The sequence below is a fragment of the Antechinus flavipes genome, chromosome 3 (genome assembly GCF_016432865.1).
Source record: "Antechinus flavipes isolate AdamAnt ecotype Samford, QLD, Australia chromosome 3, AdamAnt_v2, whole genome shotgun sequence".
NCBI lineage: Eukaryota > Metazoa > Chordata > Mammalia > Dasyuromorphia > Dasyuridae > Antechinus > Antechinus flavipes.
The window spans coordinates 57585364-57598069 of record NC_067400.1 but is presented as its reverse complement, the minus strand read 5'-3'; the positions used below and the strand labels follow the sequence as shown (position 1 = coordinate 57598069).

At 33.6% G+C, this 12706-nt stretch overlaps 1 protein-coding gene across 1 annotated transcript in view; it reads right to left on the bottom strand.

Moving 5' to 3' along the window:
• DOCK10 (dedicator of cytokinesis 10) overlaps positions 1-12706 on the bottom strand; it is a 212379-nt gene that overhangs the window by 176596 nt on the left and 23077 nt on the right. The window contains exon 3 of the mRNA XM_051983445.1: positions 1481-1570. Within this exon, the coding sequence (XP_051839405.1) occupies positions 1481-1570 (90 nt within the window). The remainder of the gene's footprint in view (positions 1-1480; positions 1571-12706) is intronic.

Here is a 12706-nt window from a genome sequence, read left to right as displayed (position 1 = left end):
CCACCTATTGGAAGAAATGAGGTTTAAGAGAAAGACAGGGGAAGTTCAGTTTTGGACATGGTGAGAATGGGCAAGTGTCAAATTTATCTTAGGCTAGACTAAATTTTGAAAAGCAAAACAACATAATACATAAATAAACAAATTATATATAAATACAAAATTTTTAATGTATTATGGAAATATATTCAAGATTTCCCATAATTTTAATATGGAAATATAATGATGAGGAAATTGTGAATATATTCAACATATTACAATTGGAATATTTAAGTGTATTCAATGTATACTTGAATTAAATAATTTTAAGTAGAAAACTTTAATCTTTAATATGATTTACTTATAATTTTATTCAAAATTTGAATACTTTTAATGTATTCATTTCTGAATGGAATTTATTCAAATATACTTAATACACACACATACACTTTTGGTAAAAATTAATTAAATTAAGAAAATAGGTTCTTGTAAGAGAGAAAATTTATATTAGTTACATGAAAATGGATGCTATTCACAAGTGGATCTTATTTATTGGGTCAGAGAAGCCCTCTGCCATTAGTTCATGTTAGTACTTGAAATTAATAAACTACTTTTCCTAAGGATACTTTATTATTCAGACTCTCCCATAATTTAGATCATATTTATCCTGTAGTCCAGTGGAGGAAGCACTGAATTTGGAAAAAGAGGTCCTAGGTTCAAATCTCAGTTTTGTCTCTTTCTTTCTGTGCATGACTTTGAGTATGTCCCCTAAACTCTCTAGACTTTTAGTTTTCTTACTTTAGAAATTTAAATGATCTCTAAGATTTGTTCCAACTTAAAAATCTATGATCCTATGATTTATCATATTGCCAAAAATGACCCAATTTGTGAGTTTATGGGATTGTTGATTTAGAGTTGGAAAAGGTCTCATAAATAGCTAATTGAACCATATTTTGCGCATGAGGAAAATGAGACCCAGAGAGATAAATTAATTTTAAAAAGTTGGCTATATGACTTTGCCTTTACCTCTTCCAAAAAGGAGCATTTTAACATTTCTCCAGATTGAGACTTTGAATTGGGCTGAAAAAAAAGTTTGCTTTGAAAAAATTACCAGTAAATGAAGAAAGCCCAAAAAAGAGGAAGTGATATAAATACAGATTTAATTTTGTATTATATAATATACATAAAAATAAATCAGGTAATATAATTTTATAGAAAATAAATTTAAATTATATACAATTTATATAAATTTTTTATGAAATAAATTCAAATCATATAATATTTACATATAAATAGATGTAAATATATTGATGTTTATAAATATGTAAATATAAATATGATTTTGATATGAGACAGGTTCAAGGGTTACTCCTTTAAAAGTATCAGAGCATCTTGCTATTTAGAAGTACCTACTTACCATAAAAAGAACATTAATTGGTGACAGATTGTATTAAAAACAGTTAGGTGAAAGTATTCTAAGTTAGTGGATAGCAACTTCAGTTACCTCTTTCACAAATAAGTTTTCTGCTTTGTGTTCAGCATCTTCTGGTACAGTTGAATACAGTGTTTGGATATCCCAAGAAATTGTGGCTGTCTAAAACAGAAAAAAAAGATATTAAGATAACTGGTCACAAAATAAGAAACATCTATTTTCTTTCAATGCAATACATAAGCATCATAACATTAAAGGATTAAAGGGGACTAGAGAACTCAGGAAGATTGGAGTTCAAATTTGGTCTCAGACACTTTCTAGTTGTGTCATCCTGGGCAAGTCATTTAAAGGCTTCCTGTTTCATTCTTTTCACCTATAAAATGGAATTAATAAAAGTAGCTACTTCCCAGAATTATTGTGAGGATGGAATGACATATTTGTAAAATGTTTTATAAACCCAGTGTACTATATAATTATTATTGATAATAAAAATAAATTATAAATGTATTAAATTAGGGTACAGGTATTTTGTTAATTTATATAAACCACAAGTTTATAATAGAATATGATATAAAATAAAGCATACAAATTATTCATATTTATATTTTAATAGTTTTAAATATTTAATTTAATAAATATCTAATTTAATCAAACATTTAATTTGTAATAAAAATGATTTATATATAAAATAATTATTCATACAATTATCCATAGTATTCTTATGTCTTATAAGTATAATTATACATATTATTCTTATTCACATCCTTCTATAAGCTTGCTAGGGTGCCCACCCAACCTTTCTTTCTTGAATTGTCTTGGTATATATGGCATATCGAGAAAGATAAGTGCAAATTTGGTAGTAATAAGGTAAGTGGGTTGTTCATCAGTGAAATCTCAGTTTTGTTACATCACTGGTCCATATCTTTTTTCTTGATCATACATTACCTTCTGATGAAATCTTTTGTTTAACTTTACTATTTATAGACAGTTTTTTTTAACATAACCTGAATTTCTAGTCAAGTCTGGAGCATTTTATATGAAACTCTCTTAATTGGTTGAGGGAAGGCTGACATAATCTCTTGTGACTCCATGAAGAATAGCAATGGTCTGAGAACTTTGGAAATGAGACATTTTAAACTTTTTTTGGAGAGAGATTCACATGGTTCTGTAACCTCTTCAAAACTGAATCAAAGAAAAAGCCTTCTGCAAAGCTTCTTAATCTGTGGGTTGTGAACCCACATAGGGTTGTATAACTGAATGTGGGGATCATGAAATTATGATTTATTATCAGCAAATGTTTGCTTTGTACGCCTATTTTATATACCTATTTATCTGGGGTTGCATAAAAATTTTTCAGGCAAAAAGGAGTAGCGAGTGAAAAAGTTCAGGAAGCCTTGTTCTACTGCAGATATGGAGGAGAAGATGGCTCCTCAGTATGTCCCTGAGTTCTAATTTGCTTCCTGAGAAATTTGAGGAAGTTTCCCCTTGGGTAAGATAGTAACCCCTTTCTTGGTTGAGTGTGATCTTATCTCAATTCTATATAAAAAGATCATTCACTATTTTTAGTGAATGTAACTAGTATTTGATAGGAAGGAATCAAACTGCTGAGTTTAAGGATGGGGGCCATCCTTTCTCCCTTTTAAGGGATAGCAATCAGAGAACTTAGCAGTGTCTGAACCTAAGAAGCATAATTCTCAAGATAAATCTGATTCTAATCTGGTTCCTCTTTCTCAAAGTAAAACAGCAGGCAGTCATAATTATGTATTCTTCTTCTCTTGCTCCTCTGAAACTAAGAATTACTGTCTCCCTTGCAGAGGGGTGAGTAGGATTCCTCAGATAGCTATCAATGCCTCCTCTTGAATGGTCTGTTTGAACATTTAGTCCATCCTATGTGGATTAATATCTTCCATGGTCAGCATATTCCTTACATTAGAATTCATTCTGAGAGAGGGATTCATTAGATTAGAATCCATGTGACCTTGGGCTAAGTCTCTTTGTTGTAAATTAAAGGGACTGAACTTCAACAGCCCTAAGATCCCTTGGACCTCAAAATCAAAATCCTATGATCCTTAATGAATAGTGGAAATAGAATCTCAGTGGCCCAAATCAGTATTTCCCAATGTTATTTTTACAGGAGCCTTTTTTAAAATGAAAAAAAAAATGCATGGACTCCTTTAGGAATGTAGCTAAGTACTAGAGAGAAATTAAAGAGAAATGGTATTTCATTATTCCTTTTACAGAGTCTGATACTCAAGCTCCATCTTTTGTCACTCTTCCTCCTTGCAATTCTTTGGACATAAGTGTGTCCTCAGAGAGAGAGAGGTCAAAGACAGGGCCAATAAGTTGCTAGTGACATAGAAAGAAAAAAATGGAGAAACTACTTTAAAAGCCATGTTACACAATTATTGACTGGATTGATTGGTGAGAAGAGGAGTAGCAAGAACACTGTAGTGCCATTTACCTTCAAAATTCAAAAGAACTTTAGGTGAGTTAATAATCAGTGACCAATACTTAAAGCTTCAGACGTCAAAAAAGAAATTATAGGCCATCCATCAGCCCAATGTGAATATGTTTGAATGCTTTTTGATATCCTCTTTGCAATCAAAGTAAAATGAGGTGAGTTCTCTGTGATTTGGGATTTATTATTCAGGTTTTGAATCATCCTTTCCTTTTGATTTTATGCTTTCCTTCCATCAGGAAAGATAAATAGGAAATACATGGTAAGAAAACTCATGACAGAAAATCTTGCTTTTTTTTTTTTTGTCAGAAATTAGTTCATTGTTTTGATAGGGGAGAAATCTTAATGTCTAATATATGATTTTTGGATTCAATGAAAGTTTCTATTATCTAAACGTTGTCCCCTGGTTAAGACAGATAATAATAGCAGGGAGTGTGTGTGTGTGTGTGTGTGTGTGTGTGTGTGTGTGTGTATGTGTGTGTGTGTGTATGTGTGTGTGTGTGTGTGTGTGTGTACATATTCACACATATATGTATACCAAAAAATATGTATATGTTCTTACTTTATGGTATGTAAAAAAAATCATATTCTTAAGAATGATGCAAGGAGTCAGTCTTTTTTTTCTACCTAAAAGATGGGGAGGTATTCAGAGAAGAACAGACAAAACCTCAGATATCCAGAAAATTCAGGTTTTAGATAGTTAAAGCTTATCCATATAAATAGCAATTAAAAAAACATTTTGAGCAGAAATATTCCTACAATATATCATATATTTCCTAAATAGAGTAGTAAAATATTATCTCATTGTTTTGATGACCTCCCCGATGAAGATCAATGATAATTATCAAGAATAACATGGTGATAATTTTGAATCTGCTATTTATAACATTTTTGTTGCTGTCAGGCTATCAGCTATCACTTTTTACTGTCTCTCAGGGTGCCACCAATAACAGACCCTTACTTTTATAATTTGTTACTTCTCAACTATTATGATCTTTAGAAGCAGATGAATCAAGAGTGTTAGAATTGTATGCATCATAGGAGCAAATAGTCTCTTAATTGTAAATCTGAGAGACTCTCCTCAAAAGAAAAAAAATGCATGAGTTTCTCTTCGTATTCTTAGGAAACTTTGTATAGGAGTCTTTCTCTTAGAGACATTTATCAGATATCTGATTTCAGGGCAGGAGATCTGTTCCTGTAGTTCAAAATTCAGTTTTCTATTCAATGATAATATGGATTTATGATTTTTGAAAAAAGATAATTTAAGAAAGATAAAGGATTGTAGAGGTAAATGCACCAATTAAAGGATCCTGCTTCCTTTGCTTTGGAACTCTTTCTTCTTTTGCCTACTATCTGATTCTATATAGAACTCCCTTCTTAGAAGCCTCTGGATCTGAAAACATGAGCCTGTCAGTTAAGTAGCAGGCAAAGACTTCCTATTTCAAAGGTATCTCTTAGATTTGGGAGCTGAAGACCACATCCTCTTTTCTATGGAGCTGCCTCCTTGACAAGCAGTGGCCATGTCTGTTTCAAAATGATTAGTACTTATCAAATAAGATTGCGTTCCTACAAAATAACAGCCACAGAACAGAGGCACACCCACAAGCTGTGTGATGAAGACTATTCTTTTACTGGATACATCCAATTACTGGGTATTTAATATCTTGCCCAGCACACAAAAGAAACTTAAAATAAAGGAATGAGCAACACAAATGTGTATATCTTTTATCGGGGTAGGAAAGGCAGCATTTGGCTTGGCTAAAAGGAAGCCTTCATTTGAGGCATTAGAGCAATATTTTCACAGCTTTTTAGACTTTTTAAATAGCCCTCAGAAATCAAGGCAGGAAAAGGTTAAGCCAGCATAGACATTTGTTAACGGTATTAATAAGATTGCAAAGAATTGCTTTTCTGAGAACTGAATGCTTTCTGACCACTAGAAACTGCCTTGGCCACAACAGACTTCCTGTTCTGTGCTATAAACTCTTTGGTTGATAATTAAAATGGCTCAGTGGATATAAAACAGGTCATGGGCTTACACTGAAAACTCAAGCCTGGTTCCTTTTTTGGTGATGAAGTTTAAAAAGAGGGGAAAGAGAATGAGAGAGCAAGAGGTGGTGGGGGGAGAGACAGAGAGAGACACACACACACACACACACAAAGAAACAGAGAGACAGAGATAGAGAGAGACAGAGACAGAGAGAGTGAGAGACAGAGAGAAATAGGCACAGAGACACAAAGGGAAATTAGAGACACAGACACAGAAAGATAGGCAGAGAGATACATAGAGAGACAGACACAGACACAGAAAGAGACAGATACACAGAGCAACAGAGACAGAGACAGAAACATCAGAGACAAAGACAGAGAGAGAGACCCAGAGACCCAGATATAGAGACACAGAAAGATAAGAGTTAGAGACAGAAAAATAGAGAGCCAGAGACACAAGGAAACAGAGAAAGAGAGAATCATGTTTCATTCAGTAAATTCAGGTAATTTGCATCTACTTTTGACATTGATTACAATCCAGGGATTTTCTAGTTCTATTTTGCCAATTTATGGCCCTCTCTTCTTGACCTCATATTTGCTTGAAGGGTTTTTGCCATACATTGCATAAATCTTCTCATTGAGATGACTAGGTAAAATTTCATTCCAAACATGGCAGTGCTATTTCCCACTTAGCCAAGGGACCATCATTGTCCATAAGGACAGGTCCCCTTTCCCCATCCCTTTCTCTTTTCCTTTTTCCTCACCAGAGCTAAGAAGCCTTCCTCTGACATTATAAACTACATTTGTTCAAAGAGTGGGAGCAAATGATGGCATTTAAAACTGTTGTTCAGGCCTTGGCTGAGAAGCCAAAGAATCTAGAATCAGGAAATTATTTAGGCTCAGATTGTGGTCTCGATTCTGATCTAAACTTGCCTTTGGTAAGCACTCCCAATTCAGAGAGGCTGATATTTCCTGTTAAGAAAGCCACTTAGATGGTTGTTTGTCTGGAAAAGCTAAGCTTACAGCCCACATCTCTCTTTGTCACCCTATGCAGAGCATTCTATTTCTCTGTTTCTTCACCTAAAAAAGAGCTTAAAATAGGACCTACCGTTGCAAAGTCATAGATAACCTGTGCAAAGACCATTGCAAATCTAAAAATTCTATGCAAACATCAGACATCACTATCACTATTATTTTATTAGGAATTGAGAAACAGCATGATATAGTGAAAAGATCATTGATCTGAAAGCCAGGAGATCTAAGTTTAAGTCTTGATTTCAGGATTTCCTAACCAGTTATTATTATTATTTTTTTTGGTAAGTCTCATATTTTTCATCTGCAAAATGGGGGTGGAGAGAGAAAGACAGAGAGAATGTTAGACAGAGATGGAGACAGAGACAGAGACACAGAGAGACAGATAGAAACAGAACAGATATAGAAAGAAACAGAAAGTGTGCATGCATGTGTGTGTGTGTGTGTGTGTGTGTGTGTGTGAGAGAGAGAGAGAGAGAGAGAGAGAGAGAGAGAGAGAGAGAGAGAGAGAGAGAGAGAGAGAGAGAGAGAGAGAAAGAGAGAATTTTACAAAGTGCTATCTAAATGTCACTATTATTTAAAAGATGGTTCTTTGGAATACTTTATTGAACACAGAAATGATATGGAAGAGGAAGCAAGGGATTATTATTAAATGAACTATAGACAGAAGTATTTGACCAAGAAATATTCTTCTAATTCTGCTAGGACCTTATTAACAAGGTGTCCTTTTGTCCACCTCAGAGAACTGAGTGTTGGGGAACCTGAACTGACAGCTTAGCTCTGCTGCTGACCAGCTGTACTAGACTGTTCTAGACCCTTGCCAAGTCAATTAATTAGTATAAAATGCTTCTCACCTCTTCCAAAAGATATGAAGATGATGGACATTATTAATATCATCATCATCAAAAAAGTATAGGGTTTTTTAGGAGAAAAGTGGTATATTAAGTCCAAGAAATGCTTATACATTGGCATGGTTCTTGGATTCATAAAGACTGACCATGTCATATGGGAAAGGTCTATTAGAAAACTTTCATAGTGGCAGATTTACCTATCTCATAGGAGGAGAGTCTCCAAGACACAAAGCTGCTGCAAGACAATACTGTAGCATACTCTATGGGCTAGTGCACAAACACCATCCTATAAGTCTGCTCATTTTCACATGCATGATTTTATTCTTTTTTATTCATCATATAAAGAACATGTTCTTTCTCTCCCCCCAGATGTCTAAATCTTTTTACCCTTCAGAAATTTACCTTAATTTCCAGGATCTTTACTATTTTAGTCCACATAGAACTCTGAATTCTCTCAACTTTTATCATGCTTTCTCCATTACTATAACTTTTATTATTATTTAATTGGAAGGTTAGCTAGCCCAGTGGATAGAATGCCAGGCTTGGAGTCAGGAAAATGCATTTCCTGACTTTATATCTGATCTCAGACATTAACTAGCTTTGTGATACCAAGTAAATCATTTAATCCTGTTTGCCTCAGTTTCCTCATCTCTAAAGAGACCTAGAGAAGTAAATGGCAAACTGCTTGAGTATCTTTGTGAGGAAAATCCTGAATAGGGGCACAAAGAGTTGGAAATAACTGAGCAACAGGGGTCATTTGATTGTACAATTTCTTTTAGAACTGGAAGAAACCTAAAGATTATTTAGTTTAACCACATTGTTGTTCTGTTCCTTGTTTTATATATATATATGTATATATATATGTATATATATATACACACACATACACACACATATACACATATATGTATGCATATCTGTGTATAGAAATACATACAAATACACATATATGTGTATCTGAAGGGATGGGACTATGTTTAATGTTTATTTTCTATCTTCATATCTGCTGCAGTGTTGAGTAAATAGAAGATACTCAATAAATAATTTAGATTGTAAGTTTCCTGAAGATAAGGATTATTTAATCATCTTTTGGTTCCTCATGTCTAGTACACTACTTGACACATAGTAAGTACTGAATATTTTGTTGAATTGTTAAAATAGGTCTTTTGAAGTGTGGCATAAACAATTTAATCTTCAGTAGGTCCTTTTTCTCCAATTTAGAGCTAATTTTCAAGTGGCAATATAGATTAATTAAAGAAAATAAGTTAATTCCTACTTCCAAATTGCCCAACTTGTTCCTGGAATATACACACACTCTGGAAAATCTGCTCAAATGGATTTTATTTATGAAACTAGAACTCTGGTGCTGCCAGTTTCCAATTCTTGGATTATAGACAAATCATTTAACAACTACTGTGGGTATCAGTTTGCTTAACTATAACACGAGAGGATGAGATTCTATGATCTTTGAGATCCTTTACAGACCACTAAGTATCCCATGATACTATCTTCCTCTGACGATATTCTAGTGGACACAGAATATAATAAAAAACAGTCTAAACATACTCAATATCCTCTAATTAGTCATTTTATATAATGCTCTCTTCAAGAAATTAACTAAATCAAAATGAATGTCTTTGCAAAATATTTATAGTAGTGTTAACATCTGTGAGCTAAGTAAACCTTTAGAACTTGTTTTTCAGCTGCGTAAGTAGAAACTTACTCTATATTAATACACTATGAATCAATAGGAGAAGCAGGAAGCAGGGCTGAGGGGAACCCCATGAACATTTCACTTCACTAGTTAAAAAATGAAGTCATTCTTCTTCCTCCTGTAGAATGACTCAGTAATCTTACTTTTAGAATTCCCCTTTGTTGCTTACTTTTAACAACTAAAATTGATCACTATTATTTGATCAGATCAATAATTTAGTCTCAACATCAAGCCAATGAAAATTATAGTTATCCCAAACAGCAGAATTCCAGATATGTGTAAGTTTAGAAAATAATTAGTTATAGATTGCTAGAAGTTCATAAATCAACAGTAACTTCAGCAGAACAAGTATGCCTTTTCATATTTAAAGAAGGCATTATTGATACTGTATAGCAGAAGCCAATATGTAACAAGTAGTTTCTTGCATAGTCCATATCTTCATTAAATTGCCAGGAATAGCTAATATCTACAAATCTGGAAAACTTGGCATTTTTACTTTTTAAAGGATTCACTGGCTTTCTAGTCCTTTTATTAGTGTTTCAGTTGTATTTATGACCCCACTATAGCACAAGTTCCTGGCACATAAATAATGATTACTATGTATTTATTAATTGTTTGATTGACTAAAGATATTTATGTAAGATGGATGCAAGGGCAGTTTCTGGAGGATAAATCTGAAAGCATAGCATTGCCCTAGAAGAATGAAGTTAGGAATGCTAAGGGCTCAGCATTAGCTGAGAATGGTAAGGAAAGTTAAGGATAACAAAAAAGTGATTTATTATCTTTTAAATTATGTTGGAAGAAAATAATAACAAAGAAATATATGCTTACTGTTTGTTGTCAGTAGGATAATGATAACTGGGAAAAGGAACAAGCATTTATTAAGCACCTTCTATGAGTCAAGTGTAGAGGGTCACATATAGTAGGGGAACTCTGGATGAAGTACAAGACCCTCCAAGCTCAGCAAGGGAATCTGCTGATATGTCTGGTTTGGCTTCCCATTCTTGATAGGGGCATCTTGGCCTTCCTGAGAAGTCAGGGAATGTGACAACTTTGTGTTGTAATTAAAGCAGAGCTATATTAAGTGGCAAGGAGACATCTGCACACAATAGCACGTTGTTTATGTGGTCCTACACATGCAGTATAGTTAGTGCATGTTCAGTGTGTTATAGTTATATAAGGGTATTATATAGGGTATATAAGGCTGAGAGAATTTTGAATAAATGAACACCTGTTTTGACTATCTTCATGAGTTCTACCTCTTCACTCCTCACCTTTGAACAGGATTTAGGTTCCTACCAAAATCTTTTAGTGAATAGGTCCAGATGGTCAAGCACTGTGTTAAGCTTTTAAAAAATGTTATCTCATTTGATCCTCAAAACAATTCTAGGAGGTAGGTGCTATTAGGTGATTGATTTTACAGCTGAAGGGAACTGAAACAGGGAGTGGTCAAGTGACTTTTCTAGTTAGTAAGTTTCTGAGACTAAATTTGAACTCATATCTTCCTGACTGTACATTCATTACTCTTTCCATTGTACCAACAAGGCTAACATATTAAAATTTTGGATTAGAATTAGATTAGACAGTCTTTGCACTAGAAATAAAACAAAAATGGCTAATATAAATGAAACTACCAAATACCAAATGATAGTAAGGAAAATCAAGTTCCCTTAATGGCATCAAGACACAGACAGCTGAGCTTCATCTAGGGGATGAAAGATTTAGAAAATGTGATTGATGAGTCTCTGCCAGTGATCATTGAATGATTATGGAAAAAAGAAAGCTTATGGGAACTGGAAGAGATGTTATAGATGGGAAAAGTTATCCAGTTTTCCAAAAGGGTAAGAGCTGAGTCTGTAGCTGTCAGGGTGTTTGATTTTAATTTTTGAGCATTGCATTTATTTATTTATTTATTTGCTGAGGCAATTAGGATTAAGTGACTTGCCCAGGGTCACACAGCTAAACTAGACCAGAGAGGACTAGAGAATTGCACAGGGAGATTAAAAAATGGCTTTGCCTTCATACACTTCATACCACAAAGTATATTCATAGAAAGCCAGTAGATATAAATATGAAGATTTCTTACAAAGAAAAACTTTGTAGCTAATAAATACTCAAAGTCATCTTATTGTTTTCAATTTTCTTATTGTTTTAATTTGAGTTAAGATTTGATTTACACTGTGGCACAGGTATTTTTTTTAATGATAGATATTTGATAACACTTAGAAATTAATTCAAAATGATAGAACTAGAGAGCAATGAGCATATTAAGTTCATTTAATTCTTTAAATTAATTTTAACTCTTAATTTATTTATTTAATTCTTCAGTTTTTGCAAAACACTTTACATGTGTTGTGTCTAAGTTTTACCACAACCTCCTGAAAGAGGTGCTATTATTATTCCCATTTTACAGGTGAGAAAATGGAGACCAAGAGTGGTTTATTAATTTGATCAAAATCAAACTGCTAAGTGTCTGAGTCAGGCTTTGAATTCAGATGTTTTTGACTTTATGTTCAGTGTTCTCTTCGCTGCCCCACATATCCTAAAAGTACAGGCATTAAGATGTCTATGTGGGAGAAATGATAATAATAACAGCTTACATTAACATTGTGCTATGAAGTATACAGTAGAAGGTATGTCTTGTAAAGAAAGGGGCTGCTTTGTTCTTCTCGTTTTTTCAGTCAGCATAATATCTGGCACATAATAGGTACTTAACGGGGCAGCTAAATGGTGCAGTGGATAGAGTGCCAAGCTTGAATTCAGGAAGACTCATCTTCTTGTGTTAAGATCTGACCTCAGATAATTAGCAGTGTGACCCTGGGCAAGTCACTTAACCCTATTTGCCTCAGTTTCATCATCTGTAAAATGAGCTATAGAAGGAAATGGCAAATCATTCCAGTATCTTTGCCAAGAAAATTCTAAATGGAGTTTTGAAGAAATAAATATAACTGAAATGATTAAATGATAACAAGGTGCTTAATAAATGCACTGACTGAACACCACTAGGATGGAGATAGCATTAAAGTTCAATTCAGTCCACTTTACAAATGAGGAAACTGGTACAGAGAAATTAATTGACTTGCTCAGATACCCAGCCAAGAAGTAAGCAGTCAATTTCTATGATAATCAATTATATGGGTTGATATGGCCAGTTCTTCAGAATGATGTGAAAACACCTAGCAAGTGTCAAAGGTAGTAATTCAATTCAATTTGATTCTTCTTATATTAAGATGTATTCAATTTTAAATATTACATGC